General features: G+C 34.5%; 1 protein-coding gene and 1 non-coding gene across 3 annotated transcripts; one reads left to right on the forward strand and one right to left on the reverse strand.

Moving 5' to 3' along the window:
• Positions 1-2,714: 2,714 nt before the first annotated feature.
• Positions 2,715-16,629, reverse strand: LOC123308297 (peptidyl-alpha-hydroxyglycine alpha-amidating lyase 2-like). 2 transcript variants are annotated; one of them, XM_044890899.1, is made up of 7 exons: positions 16,346-16,629; positions 10,487-10,638; positions 7,301-7,499; positions 6,857-7,058; positions 6,583-6,774; positions 3,790-3,899; positions 2,715-2,994 (listed from the first exon to the last, which is right to left on the reverse strand). In XM_044890899.1, the coding sequence occupies exons 1-7, from the start codon at positions 16,484-16,486 to the stop codon at positions 2,884-2,886; spliced, it is 1,107 nt and encodes a 368-aa protein (XP_044746834.1). In that variant the 5' UTR covers positions 16,487-16,629; the 3' UTR covers positions 2,715-2,883. The 2 variants fall into 2 exon arrangements, with proteins under 2 accessions (XP_044746834.1, XP_044746835.1); XM_044890900.1 differs by lacking the exon at positions 16,346-16,629 and adding an exon at positions 12,265-12,637.
• Positions 6,430-6,503, forward strand: Trnan-guu. Its single transcript has one exon. It is a non-coding gene; the product is annotated as a tRNA-Asn (tRNA).
• Positions 16,630-19,379: the final 2,750 nt, after the last annotated feature.

Raw genomic sequence — 19,379 nt, forward strand, 5'->3', positions numbered from 1 at the left:
AATTATACTCCATTCAGTCCATTCACTTTCATTTTAGCACTCGGTTGGCCATAGAAATTTGACACTTTCACTCTGTATTAGTCTGTATAGTACGAAAATGTGGGGTTATGACACTTGTGAAAACATTTTTGGGTTCAGCGCTATGTTGTCCGTTCTACGTAAAAGTCTCAGTAATTACATATTTTATAATGTCGAATCACTTCGGAAAATATAAAGAGTCGAAAATATGTGACGTTTATACAAACTGATTGAAACCAAACCAAATCTAGTTATTTGCATGGAAAATACAAGAGATAAGTTTTTACATATATGTTTATTTTCTCTATGGAAAAAATTTGGATTATTGGCACATAACAGGCAGTAGCTTGAGGAGAGTTTATATTGGTTATCTTCTTTGGCTAAAGGTTGAATAGGTACATCAGTTGTAGATTTTAAAAAACAGCCCGAAGATGTAAGGAATGGGTATTTCTCGAAGGAATTAATAGATAATTACAAAAATGTAAAATTCTGCAACAAAAAATCATTTTGAACGTTTGAACAAAAATTTCACATGAATCAACAATTAACAGGACAACTGGCTCGTATTTATTGCTGTTATTTTTTAAAAATGATGAAAAATAATAATTATATATTTATTGATCCCTTGAGACATTTACAATGTATTAATGTATAGGACAAGTCAAAAGAAAAATAGAAAAATTAATTTTCTGGAACTTATTCTACGATGTCTTTCATCGAAAATCCTGTAGTAACTTTTCGCATTCGTTCATAAAATGTCAATTCTCAAATGCCACTTATTTTTTGGGTCTGCCAATAGAAGGAAATTCTTTGTCATCCTCTTCATTCACAATCTTTCTGGTTGTGGCATCATTCAGCTAAAATAAATAAATTTAGATTCAGATGAAACATTATATAAATTCACTTACATTCAGTATTTTCTCTACCGTCTGATACGAGGCTGTATTGATATCTAGTTAGCCTAGATCAGTTCCATGCATAAAAAAAATATTGCTTTACCATATCAACGAACAATAACTCATTAGAAGTGTCAGTGTGAAGTTTGAGGTCAAAAAAGTAAACCAGATTTACGCAATAAAGACCGTCAATAAAACGGATATCTGAAGCACTGAATATTTCATACGAACGCGTTCATCATATAGTTGACGTCAATTTGGACATGAGAAAAATTGCTGCAAAATGGATCCCCAAATGTTTGAATGTTGACCAAAAGCCTGGAAGGGTAGAAGCATCGAGTTCGATCTGTGCTTGATTTGAAACGATGTAGACATCTTAAACCGAATTGTTACTATGGATGAGACTTGGGTACATTTCTACGATCCAGAAACAAAGCAACAATCGATGAAATGGCTACACTCTGGTTCTCCAAGACCTAAGAAGATTTGTGTCCAAAAATCTGCTGGCAAAGTTCTTGCTTCAGTTTTTTGGGATTGCCATGGAGTTATCATGTTTGATTTTTTGGATAAGGGTAGAACAATAACCGGAGATTACTATTCTACATTACTGACCACTCTACGGGAAAAAATTGAAGAGAAAAGACGCGGAAAGCTATCCAAAGGTGTTTCGTTTTTGCAGGACAACGCCCCTGCACATAAATCTCATGTTGCCATGCAAAAAATTCGTGATTTACCCTTAATCTGGTGAATGCCAGATTTGCCTTCATCCGACTATCATCTCTTTTCTCAACTGAAAAAAAGTTTAAAAGGTCGTAAATTTTCTTCCAACGAGGAGGTTATGAAAGCTGTAGAGATCTGGTTTGCAGAGCAAGAAGAAACATTTTTTCTGAAAGGTCTAGAGACGTTGCAGGTTCGCTGTAATAAATGTATAAAATTAAGAGGAGAATATGTTGAGAACCTAATAAAATATTTTGACATTGAAATTTTGTTTGGTTCTATAGTAGAATCTTTCAATATTTCCTCGTATATTGTAGATATTAGAATATCAGGGTTACTTACTATTTGAATGAGCAGACCTGAATTCTAAATAGAGTCAAGCAATTGGATATATCTTATATCTCAAGACAAATGAAGATATCGTGAAGTGAAGCGGAATCCACCAATGGAATTTTCACGAATATCGAGAGCAGGACTCCTTTCAACGTTGACTTAGAAGTAGCAGAAACAGCCAAAATCAAGCAATTTGGGATACCCGTATATGCCATATTCCAAAAACAGTAATTTTGAATTATCCTACATCTTGCTTCCTAAAAAATATCATGGACGAGCCGCTTCCACTTTGCTTCTAAATTTTGCATTTACGCAGAAACGTTTGTGTCTGTGGATTGAAGACCCAATCTTCGCCAAGCTGTTAGAGTGAATCTGAATGAACCTCTAATATAACTCTTTTTGCACGTTCGCGTCGTAATTTTATAAAATGGCGAGAACTCTCCTAGGTTATTGATCCACACAACATAAGAAAAAATTAGTACAGTAATGTATCGAGAAAATGAAGAAGGCATCCAGCAAACATAAAAAATTTCTAGGTCTCCCATCATTACTATTTCCGAATTCTCCGCCAAAAAACGGAAATTTTCAAATTTATACCTTGCAAAGATAGATAAAAATATCCTGTGCCAGTGACATACAACAGACCAAGGGTGACTAGTTATAGCTCGTAAATTTCAGGCAATTTTTTGGATATTGAGTAGTGTGACGAATATCATCAAAACAGTTGAAAGAGGAAAATAAGATGCAAAGTTTTGGAACGATAATTTTATATAGGGTAACAAAATCAACAAAAATAAAATATATTACAGCTCTGATAATCATTCCATAAATTAGTTTCGAACTTATTGATTTCTCCCCATTGATAGCATTGCAATGGGCAGATTATTGTACAGGTTATGCTTATATGAAAACAGTTCACTCAGTTAGGTGCCACCAATTCAAACTTCCAAATCTTGTTTGGATGAATTTCCGCCACGTACAAACTAGAACCATTTGGGCAAACTGCTATCGCATGTGGTAGTCCGAATCCCTGAAAATACAAGAAATATTAATCTTCTAGAATTCAGTCAAATCCATATATTTTGTACATTTTTGTTGCTTCAACAACGATTACTCAAAATCTATTGTGCAAGTATAAAACTTTTTTTAGTGAACATCATATAATCATGTTTCTTTCTCTTTATGATCACATTATTTCTACAATGAAACGTTAAGAGTTCAACAAAGCTATTATCCATATAGGACACATGTCAGCAAATATAGGCACCTCTAGATTGATTCAATATTGAAAACTTATTTTCTAAGAATCAGTAAAAAGCTCAATGGGGGGAATTATTTTCACTTAAAGTTAATTTTTTGAGGAACTCTTGGGTTCTGATTGAATTACAGCAGGTTTCACAAAACTTTGATTGCATAAGCAACTATTTGATAGTCATTCGATTTCCAAAACGAAATCACTGAGATCTTTCAATTCCTGATTGTATTGAATAGGTAGCAATTGAGAATCATTTAATGGACGTAACTAAATCATAATTTCATGAGAGAATGAATACTGAATTTTAAAGACTGAAATATCGATTGAAAACAAATTGATATTCATCTGTCAAAAAAGCGTTGATTTCCCGACTAAGCATTGTTTGTTAAACCGAGGGCTACAGTCATGTTGTGTTGAAGCTAGTAAACTCATCCTGCTAAATCCGTAATTATAGTGCAATTTTATACATTTCTATTACAGTTTATTACTCTATATGTTTTTCATTTATGGATTGAATTGATGAAAAATTACCATTAGAAATAAAAATCGATATTTGTAGATTAATCTTACCTCTGGTGGTGACCATCTGTCAATAATTTCCTCGGTTTCCGGATTAATGGTCAGTCCTTCAATATTTATGAAGGATGCGGTTGGTCCATTCACGGCGTATATTAAATTTCCTGAATCAACAAAGGAATATAATAGAACATATTTGAATAATTTAAATATTGTAGTTGGTGTTTTATATTCAACTGAAGTTAAGTTAAGTAAAAATCCCGAAACAGAGGTCAGTTAAAAATTCGTCAAGACCGAACGGTTGCACCTCGCTGAAATTTCTGGATTAATTACTAGAAGAGCTGCTATTTAAGAACTTGAGACAAATAATTTTCGAATTTTCCTAACAAGAGCGATAAATGCCCGCACAAAACTGCAGAGTTTGAGCAAGACACTTTCCGAAATAGTTAGGCACAACACCTTTTCTACAAGCGCTTGAAATATATATAAATATATCCCTTCCACGAAACAAATCAAATTTGATTTGATTAATTCATAACTTGCCTTCAAAAAAATTCGTCGTCAAGTAGGCTATGGAATTTTGAAGGTTGATGTTCTGTGACTGAAGGTATGTCTTTCCTTGAATTACTGGTAACGTGGTTACTGTAACGTGGTTTACTCGGAGAAACCTAATCTCGAGCGCCAGCTATTCTTTTCAATAGGAAGAATAGCAAACCTACCAGAGTAGCTGCTAGCCGGAGACAGAGCTCGCTGTTATCTAGGGCGGTAGCGATAACGAAGTCGTCAAAATCAAATGATATAAAAGTTTATTTACACCTTCGGAAACTAATTATATGTACAAGGGAGATATGCGTAGGAATGAACTATGAGTGAATGTATAAGCGAACATACATTCAGGAAATTCTATCCGGTCACGAGCACTTTATGAAATTTATACCGGGTGTAGTGAAAAATTAACGGTTCAATAAAAAATGCGCCAACCAGAACTGACGGAACGAATGCTAAGGACTTGCTATACGGTATCGGTATGTAGTTGTATTTCTCCGGAAATGAAACACAATAAGGGCGTATCTGTTCGAGACTTTTATTCGCTGCCCCAAGGGCTATAACGCACCATGACTGACAGCGAAGAAAAGGTCTATTTATAGCGCAACTACGGGATTTCACTGACTACGAGCGGTATCTCTTATTCTCTGCCCCAAGGGCTATAACGCGCCATGACTGACAGAAAAGAAGAGATTTCGGATTTAACACTTATGACGCGGAACGCGGACAGGGGGGTTAACGGAACTTTCCCTTCAGTACCCCAAGGGCTTCCGCACCATGACTGATAGCGAAGGGAAAAGTCTCGCGAAACAGGGCAAGGAACGATAAAATACAACAGAAAAACGATACAGTACAGCAGTGTCAAAGTTAAAGAAGTAACGGCGTAGGTCCAACAAAGAAACTGAACGGTACAGACGGGGACCTACCTCCTTTGTTTCAAGCACTCGCGGAACTCAAAGGATTTAAAAGAAAAACTAAAAAAATTAACTCTAAGTAGCACTGATGCAAACACAAAATAATTATTCTTCAACGGCGAAAGAAATACGGAAAATTAACTGAATTTAAAACAGAAGTCACCACGTTAGAAAGCGAAAAATCGAAATACTGAAGCAAAGTCAGAGAGCAAGTCGAAGAACTGAAGTAAAAGTCGAAAAGTCGAAAAGTGACCGTCGCGGGGGAAAATTTGCTTTTATAGGCATATCCCCTCTCACGGTAAAAATCTGAAAATTCCAGAATGCGACAAGAATGAAAAACGTCGTCAGCTCCGGTTTATCGCATATCAACAGATGAAAAACGTCGAAATCTTCAGCGGCATGTAAGAAAAACAACGTGAAATACAGATAAGCGGTTTTTTACATTTACTCTGCCTATCGGAATGAACGTACGGAATATTCGAGAATTAAAATGTTTTCAAAGACGGAAATCTAAAACGAAAGAAATGCACTAAAATGAACTCCAATTTTCCTCAGAAAACTGGACTTCATTACAACTTCATCTCCACATCTTCCCAAAATTTAAACAATTATGACATTAACCTGAATATCGTAATTTTGTATGGAGAAATTCACTATGAATAAGTTTCCAAATTCTAACATTAAATTTTTTGTACCTGTACCTTCAAAAAATGTGTTACATTACATTCTAACAATAAATGCAGAATGAATTTCTGAATCTCCTGGACACAATTCATCATTTTTTATTATCGAATAGACTGGACATTTAGGCATTGATATGAATAGCTTTTGTTTATTGCCATATTTATTTCTTATTATAATCCTTTGTGGAAAGAAATGTATCGAAATTATTCAGAAATAATTTGTGGAACACGAATCTTTAAAATTGACCTATAGTAGTAATAGATCAGACTAGATTGAAACAATGTTTCAAAGGGCTAAGGTCTTCCTGCCAATTGACCTATTTTGAATTTTTTCAATATTATTTGAGTAAGGTTCAAATATTCTGAGACGTTTCAATTTTAGGGGTGGCTCTTTCTATCCCTTGCCACAAACATTAGTATCACACTTCAAAATCTTGTCTTATCTGAATTCAGAAATTTACTGTGTATTGGGTATATTTTCCCCTTTGAGTATGCAACCAAAAATACAACAACGACGAATGAGTGTTGTCACTTTTACTCCAAAGTTCGACGCCTCCGTGGCGCAATCGGCTAGCGCGTTCGGCTGTTAACCGAAAGGTTGGTGGTTCGAGCCCACCCGGGGGCGAACTTTTTTAACGAAACAAATACATAGTGAATTCAGTAATCCATTTTTTTAATAATTACATCATGAAAATCTGTCTCACCTTTGGCTGCTACGTCATAGACTTTTCCCATATCCGGCTTTTGTATTATCAGGGCTGGATCTTTTTTACCCTCGAAATTGTAGAGTCCTGCTCTCGGGCACACAACTCTCATATTTTCTCGGTCAGCAATGCATATTCTATCTAGGGACTCTAGGAGAGTTATCCCATGAGGTATTTGTAACGGCAGGAATTCTGAAAGTCACATTGGGTGTTGGAAAAAAAATAATTTCGGAACCTATATGGAAATGCTTATTGATAATTAAACTTTTATTACCATCCTTGCTGGGTATAATTTTCAACAATTGTCCAAGTGCATTATATTTTAATACTCTACTATTACAGTATCCGTCTGCTAAGAATATTTCTCCTGTACTGGCTATTGCGAAGGATGTGGGCATGCATAAATGGTTCTCATCAGGACCGGGTTGAAATTTTTCTCCAAATACTAGAGTAGGTTCAAGTTCTCCAGGTTTGAACTGTAAATTCAAAGGAAATCGTCAGATACTACTAGTATGTATTTACATTGATTGATAATAAGAAGTAAGGAACATATTATCCTATAGAAATAATAAATTAGGAAAAAGATTGAATTGATGTGGCCGATACTTGAAAGTTGAAAGTCAATCATTTTCAATCGAATTTTTCGTTTGATTGAAGCTACTATCATTGATGATACTTATAGTATTGATTTTCGGAAATATTTCGGAATTATTTTTACCTTAAATCCCTGATGCATGGCAACATCAGTAATCCATAAATTATCATGTCTGTCTATGGTTATTCCATGAGGCATATAAAAAAAATTATCCCCCCATCTTCCAAGAACTTTACCAGTCTTTGGATCCAATGTGAGAACTGTAGACTGCGTTATGGGTCCTCTGCTTATATGTTGGAAATGGGATGTTGCGTTGAACGTGCTAGAAAAATTATGGTCCTTATTATATTACCGATGTACAGGCTGCTGGCATTCAAAAATTCATTAATGTTTTCGTTAAGGCGTCTGCACTTTGAGAAATTCTTATCGAATTTGAATTTCTATTGGCAAAACTTCTGAGCGATCATTATTCCTCCCATGAACATAATATTTAATTTTAACAAAAATATTCTAAACAAATCGAAAAATTCATTCCTCAGATCAGGATCTATCAGTCACTGTAATAAACTTCAAGAAAAGTAAGTTAGGTAGGGAAAAACAGGAAGTTTTGAATGACCATTCTTTTTATATTACTGTGCGAAATGAAAATATTTATGCTGGTTCAGATTAGAAACCATTTTGAAACAATCAGAAACATTACAATAGTTTGGTATCAAGAGTATTCCATTATACCTAAAGAATTTAATAATGCTACCCATTTCCTGTGAATTATTAGGAATTACCTGCATGTTAGGAGAATAACTGGATATATCATTTTGATTAACGCTCTTTGAACAGTTTTGTATTATGAAAAACAGGAAAATCTCTACAAACATACAGTGGCCATTCAATTCCAAATCCCTGGTGAGGAATCGTAAGTCATATTTGTTTCCAATATTCTTCGAATTCTCATAGACTCAGTATTTTTGTAATTCAAAGAAGTAGTAGGCAAACTACCAATGGGTCGTCAACCCAGTTCGTCAAACAATGATGTAGGAAAATTGTTGTTAATACTCCTTGATTACTTCTGATAAGATTCGAGGTCAATTGCAATTCTACAGGCAATCGCAATTGAGTAGATGGTATATGTCGATGGTTAATTCGTTTGTATTCGTTTTAACATTGAACTCAAATCCAGACTGGCTCAATTTGCCAATCGAAACAAGAGTCATTTTCGGCTATAGAACTTAGGACCTTCTATGATTCTGTTCTTATAATATTCTTATGAATATAATAACGTGCGTTCAAAAAAATTCGTCGTCAAGTAGGCTATGAAATTTTGCTGATGTTCGGTGGCTCAACGTATGTCTTTCCTTGAATTACTTCATCTTCCCAAAATGTAAACAATGATGACATTAAGCTATATATCGTAATTTTGTATGGAAAGGTACTTTTTAGAAAAAGTTTCCTTTAAATTTCACTCAACGTGTGAAAAGCATTTCTTTCATTGAGTAAGATGACAACAATCTGAGGCAATTCTTCGTAAAAATTTTAACCGTCCACTATTTTCATACGTAAGAGACATGAATCTTGAATTGATCGTGGTATTATGTTTTTTTTTTGTAAAAAGGTTCTAGTACTTCAGTCATATGAATAAATCACAGTAAGAATCTCAATATGTTTATTAATTCCCTTTAAATATTGAATTGATTTGGTCATTACTGAAAATCCATGACTAAACTGAAAGAACTGAAGCTATAAAAAGGCATGATGCTTTCTTCTTCATAACATTCTGCTGTTGAAATACCATAAAAGAAGAATAGGTCCCACATTTTGCCTTTGACTGATGCATACCGAACTTTTTTGGACGCTACAAGGGTGGGTTATAACAACCTTCTCAATTTTCTGATAGCATGTCAATCTTCATGGAAACAAATGGATATCTTCTTTTCAAAACCGTGTGGCATATGCCAACGGATGCTCCTGCCACTTTGAGATAAAACCTGAACAGAGGTTTGTGGAGCTTCTATGAAGTCGCCGGAACAGAATATTTCCATTCTCCTTTTATTTTCTCCCCAATTTTGAAGTAGGATTCAATAGTAAAAGCTTTTCACGTCCATTAAAACCATCTTTATAATTTGCTGATAATTTTAATTCAACAACAATCCAAAATGCAAAATTGACAGTTCACCTGGAAAATAGTATAGCACAAGCTAAGAATAACGTTTAGACACGAAATATCGACGTTAAAAATTCCTTAGCCTACTTGACGACGAATTTTTTTGAACGCACACTAGATCAAGGCCTATGTCTATGGTTTCACCTGCTCAATATAATAATTAGAACCATTGTTTTTGGGATTAAAGCTTTTCAATATACATATTGTTCAGGGTATCCCAAATTGCATGATTTTGGCTGTTTCTGGTACTTGTAGACTAGATAGGAAAAAACGTTGAAAGGAGTCCTGGATTCGATGAACGAAAAGTTTCAATTTGTATCATAGAAATGGGGATTTATTGCGAGTGGATATTTTTGTGGTAAATTGTTTCATAGAATTCTATCGAAAAAGGTAATTTCCCTAAAATGGAGATTTTGCCTTGAGTAAAGAAGTTATACATATATGGATATATATACATATTTATATATTTCTGCTATTTTTCTTTGTATTCCAGGAGTGCCCGTCGAAAGTTTTATCGTTTTCAGATATTTTCGAAAATAAAGAAAATACGGCACTTTTTCGAAATCGACAAAATATCAAAATTTGGTTATAACTTCAACACAAATGAAGATATCGTGAAGCGGTTTCCACTAATGGACTTTTCACGAAATTCTAGTCTGGAAGTAGGTACCAGAAACAGCCAAAATCAAGCAATGCGATACCCTGTACAAATTTGAGACATAAAAAAAATCTGTAGCGATTTTTTTTACATTAGATTGCTCCTTATGATTTGAATATAAGGATAAAAACAACTAAAAGGTGATTTAATCATTACTATGAAATTCTGTGCGAAAAAGCGGTTGAAAACTTATCGGTCTATTACAAAACTTCTTTTTTTGTAATTTTATATTCTGCACTCCTCACTTCCACTCAAAACCGTATCAGAGATTCTACATGACGATCAACATATCAAATCCAACAGTCGCTTTTCACAAACCCCAAGATACGATCCAATTAGCCGTTATATAACCATCAGAAAAACATTTCGTACAAAATTATTTGAAATCACGGATATGGGCTCTGAGACCTCCATATAGGTACAGCACAGCCTCAGAGGTTTACTGGAGAAAAGCTACAATGTGCAGAAAATATTAGATCCAAAAAGTACTTACTACTGATCGAAGACTCTATCAGCCCTGTGAAAGATGACCGGCTGTAATGCTGAATTTACCGAAACTCCTGACACTTGACCCAATTCCAAATCATCTTGGGGCCACCCTTTAACAGCTCTTGGAACATCAGGACGATCATCTATGGGCCTTGTCTGAAATAGATGAAGTGAATTTATATCGTTTCAAGACCAAGTTATACCTATTTTAAGTCTGTCAATTTTATACAATGCTTTATTTCCAATTCCTCTTTTCAATCTCCTTTCGGTTCTTTCAATAAGAAAAGATTCATGATGTGAAGGAGTTGCGAAACTTCATTCTGGGACAATATAACTAAAAATATTGCAAAAATTCTGAAAATTTCGAGGAGGTTGAAGATTTTGCTTACTCCATTCCACAGCTTCATTATTGGAAATGGCCATAGCTAAAAACCATTGAAATGATGTACTTCCAATACTTTCCGAATAGTTTGCTAAATTCACTTTGTTTAGGAGCAATCTATAGTACCATTAGTTTGCAACTACTCGATTTGAATTTTTCTTGGTTTATGGAATAATTATTATGCAAGGCTATCTGAGCACAAATGATATAACTAATTGATCAATAAATGATCAGTGGGTGGAAATGCAAGTTAAGTAAGTTCGATGAGGGCTCAACACGCAGCTTGATAAAATAATTGATCAAGGTATCTTGAACATTACCTAATTATTCAAGTTTTGTTAAGAACTGGCAAAATTTACATCTGAACTTTAGAGAACCATGAAAATGGGCGAAGTTGTAAAATAACTTAGCAATCAAGTGTAGGTCCTGATAAAATAAAATAAAACTATTCAATCAATTAAAAGGGTGTGTAATTTCTCGTAGATATTTTTCTTGGTTCATTGAATAGTTATGATGATAAACAGATCATTTTTACCAATTGATCCCTAATCAGTCGTTGACAGAGTATTGTGAACCTAATAATTTTCACAAGTAAATCAATTCGAAAACTCTTGGTTGTGGGGATCGGGGATTTTTTTTTCATTCCTTCTATCGAATCGTCAACAGTGAAAATTTCATTATGTTATTTCATGATGCCGATTTCAAATGTTTATTGTAACGAATAATAAAAATCTCTTTAAGTTTCACTTTCGCCTCTTCGAAACATTATCGATATTTGGACAAAAAATTTTGACTTCCAGATTACCTGAAACCGATTCAATTTACCTAGAACCTATTTAATTTACCTGGAAAATCTTTGTGCAAAAGTTATCTATCATGTTGACTATTGGATCAATGGATATTATAGTTTTTTTGACACGATTCAATAAGATGGTTTTGTGATAGGTACAATAAGTTTTGTAAAAATTCTGACTGAAAATTCGTTTCTTCGATTTTTCTACTTCTACTAAATTTTGCATATAGTTGTCGAGAAATAGACGAAGTAGTGTTCGTATTTTCCTATTTTCATCTCTCAAAAATTTATGTAGAAATTTGAAATAATTGAAATTTCTGTTTAATACTGAAGATTTTTCATTGAAAATGATGTACATAATTACATCGATTTCATGCTTTACGAATCGAGGAAGAGATTAAATTAACGGTGTTTTCCTGATTTTTTCAGTAAAAGTAACTTTCCTTTCGATACCCATTCGCTTCACTGACCTAAGTGTATAAATTAAAGGAATTATAACACTGATCCAGAAATGGCCTATGCTCTTGAGCACTGAACGAATCTCATCTCTGGTTTCTTGAATGCTACCTTCACAATAAATATCATGGAAATATTCTCGATTACGTACCTCGTCTTTGTTGGAACTGGTTAGAAAAATAATAACAATAACTATGAAAGATATAACGATAGCTGCCAGCACATAAGGTTGTTTCACTTCCATTTCTCATTTCACCAATTTTTTAATATTGCCGAGGAAAACCAAACGAAACTACCGCATGATGCAAGCGGGAACTTGGAATAGTTCGGAATACTTTCCAGTGAACTTGAAAAATGGTAACCGGATGGGAAGATAAAGGTAAACGAGAGTCAAGCAAGACAGTTAGGTGAACGTTGTGAGCGTTGTTCGTCTGGATGAAAATGAGATGAGGAATTACAGATTGTATCTGCTTTTGATCAATGTGGAACTTCGATGGACGTTGGTATAAATATTTGGGATTATTTTAACTATCTGGATGGTATGAACTTCTTTTGAAGTTCCTCATAAAATGAACTTTAAGTAATAATTTACCATATACGAGGTAAGGTTAATGACCACAACCGCCACGAAGGTTTTTGATTGCTGTCAGTGGCGTAGACCGTGGACGATCTTAACGTAGTAAAAAATGGACGAATATTGAAAATAGCATAGAAGCGCACTCGTTTACCTAAGGAACTTCCATTTCACATTCAAGAACAATTATTCACGGGTAGAACTTATGTTAATTTTGGAAAATCCGTTGACGATGATATAATTCTAATTTTTTTTTAGTATCACAGACAATTCATTACAGATATTCAACGTCATACCTACTAGTTGTTGGAGGTGAAAGTGTTCTGATGTGTAAATCACCTTCAACAACTTTTCGTATAAAAGATGTGGTTGAAGAAACACATTATTTCAAATCCAATGAAAAAGTTCCTATATCTTCTACAGCCTTTATTACAAATGCTGACGACTAGTTTCGGGAGTTTATACTAAGTTATAGAATTCAAAAACTGAACAAAACGAATGATCCAAAGTGAAATTTACGAAAAACAATTTTCTTGTTCAAAAGTCATGATAAACAATACTCCTCACACGCTGCTACAAGCCAACTAACGACAACAATAGATACTTCCTTGCTAACAACAAAGGTCCTATCTGCAAAATGTGATGAATGTAATATAATATAATCAAACATATACTAACCGGGAAGAGATAAATAGAAAATATGTTTTACAATCAAGTTTTATTCTTCGACTTAATATCCAAAGAAACATGAAGAGTTCGTTAAAATATTATGTGTTATACAATGAAAAGAAATAAAAACCCCGGATTTTCTCAAAAGCTAAGTTTTACAGATAGGACCTTTCATGTTAGGACGGCAGAAGAATAATGAAGAAATTATGAGCCAGCTAGGACACCTAAAACAATATAGGAAACATAGGCTTTTCGTTGAATTAGGCTATAGTTTTTCGGACAATCATGTGACAAAATTGCAGTAGAAAACTCCCAAACTTTTCTTATTGAAATGAAAAGCCCACCGGTTTTTCATATCATTATTTGGAAGTTTTTCTCAATATATGAGTTTGGTGGTGCACGAGTAATTTTAAGATTTCAAACAATAAAATTTATTTGACGACATTTATGACCAATTCTTCTATTCAATATCAAAAGCAAATGATATTTGAATCTTGAAATCTGGGCTATCAAAGCATGATGAGACAATGTATTCTTAAAATATAATGATTTATATCATTATATAATATATAAGTTTATTCTTATGAATAAACTTGAAGCTTTGAAGAAAACAATAATGCAATTTAATACTACAAATCATCTATTAATTATTGACGTTCATTTTATTTTTTGAGTTCATATTTTTCAGTCAGAAATGTATCAAATAGATACACGACTTTACTAGGTTTGACAACTAATGAAAATCTCTTGATAGGGTCCATCAGATAAAAAGATTTATAGCGGGTTTCATAAAACTTTGATTGTCCGATCAACGATTTTACAGTCAACCTTTTCATTTCAGAATATATTGAAGGAGTAGCAATTGAGAATAATTGAATGCACATATGAACTTCAGAATTTTATGGGAGTATGATATTCTGAACTATCATGACTGAATTATCGATTAAAAACAAATTGACGTCTATTCGTCAATCAAGCGTTGATTCCCTGATCAAGCTTTATGAAACCCGGGATTAGAATTTTGAGAAAAATAAAAGAATGGAAGAAAAAGAAGAAATGAGTATCATAAAAATCCATTTTGTATTATAAAACATTAGTGGGAAACTTTTTTCTACTTTTTAATCATAATATGAAAAACCTGATCCAATTGATTTGACGTTTTTTTGTTAGTCACGAAACACCCATAACCATAAAATAAAGAAATTTTCTAAAAGTTTCCGTATCTGAAAAACTATAGGGAACTCTAACGGTTTGTCAAAATTAGATAAGCGTTCGCTGTCGTGGGGCACACAAGCTTTTCCCTCCATTGATTCGCGTGCTGTTTTGGTCGAGTATTGCGTTTTGTGCATGTTTTTGGAAAAAAATGTTCTTCCCGACGTTAGATTAGAGTGATAAGACTATAGCTTTTTCAGAAATGCCTCTTTATAGTGATAATAAAAAGCTTTGTGTGCCCCACGGTAACGAACAATCAGCTGATTTTGACAAATTGTTAGAGTACCCTATTAGTTAGATGAGACTCAAACTTAGCATTTAACCTTAAAACTACATAGTTACATTTTACATTTGATGAAGAAAGAAAGCTATTGGCAAATTTACAAAACCAATATTCAGGGTGACTTTCCTGAAAGATGTATAACCAGTAAACAATAATACATTAAAAGTAAGCTACAGATAGAAATTAATTAATTTTCAAGCAATTATGCGCACAGCGAACAAATGTGTGAAATGGCAAATTTTCACTTGAATTGATTAATGAATTCGGATGTTGCCAATATAGTAAAAAAAAATTGAAAAATTAAAAAAAATGTTTTTCAGAAATGAGATATCTGAATTACCCAAATGGGATTGGTCTGAAGAAAGCTCGATGCCCTCTATTCAAAGTTCTCATTTGTCCGTTCACTCGTGAAATTCTGAATGATATCACAAGCATATTTGATTTTTAGTCTGATCATGGAGTCTGATATCAGCTCTGCAACATTTTTCATGTTAATTCAGACACCCGCTGATATCAACAAATGTTACGATCTGAATCGAACTAGCAAACCACCATCACTCGAAGTATTAAAAGAAATACCATCTCGTCGAGAAAGAATAGATGCTGAACACGGTTTCGACCTCATTCAACCCCGTCAGGGCAACACTGAACGAATTGCGCGAAGAAGGAGAAGAAGAAAACACAACTTTTTTTAACTTTGCAGTTGTTTTAATTCAAAGTTTTTAAGCTACATTACAGGGCTATATATACAAGGGGATATATACAATGTTGACATATGGCTTAATTTATAGTTTTGGATACTAGTGCCTAACTAATGTTTCACCTAGTCTAGAAGTTTAAAAAGAAAATGTTCTGAACAAATTGATGGGCGATAGCCCCTTTATTTAGATGTCAGTAGTTGGTATGGTGAAGGAATACACACTAGCACCATATGACGAGAAAAAAGGACCAACTGAATGCACTTTCCTAACTCTCAGAGTGAAGATGGTAGTATGTACAGGGTGACAATTCAAAAACTTGCCAGGCAAATTTTGTCGCTACAAGGCTGTTTTCAGAAATAAAGCCAGAACAGGTAAATTTTTAAAGAGAGGGGGACATATTTTGAGCAAAATTGTAAGCCGAGATCTCCTCAAGCCTAGGTGTAGGGGCTATCACCCCTAAATTTTTCATAGGGAATAGAGGGTGAGCTAAACCTCAATTGGAAGACAATATGTCCCTCTATATAATTATAATACTATTGTCTTCCAATTGAGATATAGATATTGTTTGTGAATGCGAATGCAACTAACTTCACTGTCACTGTAATATCTTTGTATTCAACGAGATGAAGTATGAATGGTTGCGTGCCTATCGCATTGGATGGGGATATACAATATATATTGCATTGCAGATTGGATAACGTAGATATGAATAAAACTAATATTTATACAACACTACACCTATATCGAGTACTGGTGTCAAACCGTCATTCATGAGTAATCAATTACCACTTACCCTTTCATTCCCTGTCAAAGCCAAAAGCTGTTTCACCTCATCGTAAAGCTCCTGCTCCCCCACGTTCAGTCTAGATGGCCAAGCTGCGGACAAACAAGCAAAACCCGCAAAAACTGCCAGACAATGGATGAAACTGGACATGATTCCGGTTGAAACCGCGAAACTGTGATTATTTTATCTTCACGGAATTGCCATTTCAGTTCCTCCCGGTTCTGAGAGGATCAATAGTTTTTTCATGAATCACACCTAGATGGCACCTTGGTCGCCCGCCACACTCGTTTGGTTTTCCGGATTGCGGCCTTTTCCGGTTGAACCGATTGAATTGATAAAAAGCGGAAGGTTTATCTTTGCTGGTGAATTTCACGATTTGTCGGATACCTTGACCTGATTCGTAATCATATCATGTTAGTATTCATTGAGTTGAACGAATGCGGGTGCAGGTACTGTTCTGGATTTATTTTTTCGTGAATTTGGTGATTTATTATTATGAATTTTTCTTCGGGTAATCTTCGGAAATAAGTCAAAAGTCTGCATGTTTATTATTGATGCAGTTTTCGCATAGAAGTTATTTTCACAGTACACATACAGTGTGGTTCAACAAAAACTTAATACCTCGATTTTCCGACTTTGAAATGAATTTGTGGAAAATCGGTCGAACCCTTCAATTTCTGATTCGAGGGGAACAACTTTTCCGCTCTTTGTATCCCCGTAACTGCAAACCCCAAACGGGGCCCAACCCCTTGATTTTGAACGAGGATGAAGGGTGTTGCGATACCTCATGTTGAAGATCTTATCGAGTACTATCTGATCCTGAAATTTCGATTCCAAATTTCCATCGATAACGAAATGACAGGTAAAATAGTGGAAGAATATTAACTTTTGTGATAAGTTTATTAAATGCTATAAATGGGCACCATTCACTTCCATGCAGTAATATAAGTTTTGCTAAAAACGTTCACGTACATTCCCAAGATTTCTGGTGTAATTTGACTGCTTTCATTAATGATCCGAGTTCTTGAATCATCCATCAGTCACTCAGGCTGGTAGCGTAAATCTCGGGTTTCATAGGAAAAAGTCCAGTGGAGCCAGATCGGGTGATCTGGATGACCACTTAATACAGAGTGTTCTACAAGCTCTATGACAAACAATGACAGATGGTAGCTGTGATTATTCTGAACATTTTTTTTCCTATGAACATATATCCGATTCGTATTTGTTCAGAAGATGCAAGCATTTGAAAAATCATATTTTTATGTTCAAATCATAATAATAAATGGAAATTTTGGGACTATAGAAATTGTTCAAAATGTCCTCCTTCGGCTTGAATGCAAGCTTCAGTTGACGAACTAAAGATGCCGTTATACTCGGCGGATCAGATTTCGGTCGTTTCGTATTTGGTTTGCTGGATCTTGAATTCTATCAAGTAATTGTTGATGAGATTGGATTTCAACATGATAAACAAGCTACCTTTTACGTCCCCATAAACAAAATTCTGAGGGATTTAAATCAGGCGAACGCGATGGTCATTGTATTGGTCCTCCTTGACCTATCCATTTATTCAGCCAACTGACTACTTGTCTCCCTCTATGTGGTAGTGCACCATCGTGCTAATACCACATATTTCAAACAATGTTGAGCTCTGAGTCATAAATGAAGTCGAAAAGGTTGTGGTCCGAAATTTTTTTATACAAATCTGCATTCAAACGATCATTTATAACATGCGCTGGCACCAAATCATTTTCAAAAATCCCACCCCAAACGTTTACACTGAAACGTTGCTGAAACCTTTTTTGTCTAATAGTATATGGATTCTGCAGTGCCCATACATCTTCATTATGATTATTGTTGATACCATCCTTAGGAAAACAAGTGTCAAATGGATAATTAAAAAAGCAATATTTTCTGTCAGCCCACTTAATAAAAACATGAAAACGAAAACGAATCGGACCTACGTTCATGGGAAAAAAAAGTTCAGAAGAAGCACAGCTACCTTCTGTCAAAGTTTGTCATAGAGCTTGTAGAACACCCTGTATATGCATGTCACCTTCTTCCAGTACAGGCGTGAGGAAAATTTTCATCGAAGAACTGATGCAACGGATGAAGGAAATGAGGATGGTGCGCTTTCTTGTTGCAAAATGATCGTTTGGCTGGATAAATAGTGTTCTCCAATAGATCTGAAATTCTGAATATATTTGGCCAGTAAGATTCCCGTATATACAAAAGGGCCGTGATTTTCATGAATAGGTACCCCCTCAAACATTTAAGGTTTGGGGAAGCTGAGTACACATTCAGCTCCCGAAATAATCTTGGATTTTCAGCTGGCCAATACCGATAGTTATGCCGGTTTACATTGCCGTTAAGTTAAAATAAACACTCATCCGAAAAACAGATATCGCAAATGTAGTTTTGATAACCGTTAATCATTTCACTGACCACTTCACAAAACTGGAGTCAGTGATCGTGATCATCCTCATTCAGTTCCTTAACCAATCTTATCTTGTAAGAAGGATGAAATTTATGTTGTTTAAGGATTTTCATGATTGTTGTGCGTGAAATACCAGATACATTGGAAAAAATTGTTGAAATTTGAAGAAAATGTTCAAAATTTGTTATTGCAATCCCGATTCCTATTTAAAATTAAGGGGTTGCCCCCCCCCCATCCGTTACGGGTATGAAAAGAACGGAAAAGTTGTTCCCCCTCGAATCAGAAATTGACGGGTCCGAGAGATTTTCCGCATTTTCATTTTGAAGTCGGAAAATCGAGATGTTAAGTTTTCGTTGCACCACACTGTATGTATCGAAAAGTAGAGTTGTTATAGAATCTTTATTAGGTGTTAATGACGACTATAATTCCAAGACTTTTAAAAGCAGTCTCATTGTCAAGTCATAAAAATATACAAGCTACAATGCTGAAATACTGATAAATTTCTGTCATATGACAGACTTATGTTAGTGAAAATGATGGGAATTAAGTTTTATTCAGTATTATTATAGGTTCAACATTTTTCAAACTGTCACTTTTTATGAGTCATTA

Source organism: Coccinella septempunctata, chromosome 2 (assembly GCF_907165205.1).
Source record: "Coccinella septempunctata chromosome 2, icCocSept1.1, whole genome shotgun sequence".
Classification (NCBI taxonomy): domain Eukaryota; kingdom Metazoa; phylum Arthropoda; class Insecta; order Coleoptera; family Coccinellidae; genus Coccinella; species Coccinella septempunctata.

What these genes read in the sequence shown, in the direction of transcription:
- LOC123308297 (XM_044890899.1), bottom strand. Translation starts at nt 16,486, where the DNA reads ATGTCCAGTTTCATCCATTGTCTGGCAGTTTTTGCGGGTTTTGCTTGT. An exon ending in GATAGAGTCTTCGATCAGTA is followed by an intron (nt 7,500 to 10,486) that starts GTAAGTACTTTT and finishes TAATTTTTCTAG; the next exon opens with CACGTTCAACGCAACATCCC. An exon ending in CCATGCATCAGGGATTTAAG is followed by an intron (nt 7,059 to 7,300) that starts GTAAAAATAATT and finishes TTGAATTTACAG; the next exon opens with TTCAAACCTGGAGAACTTGA.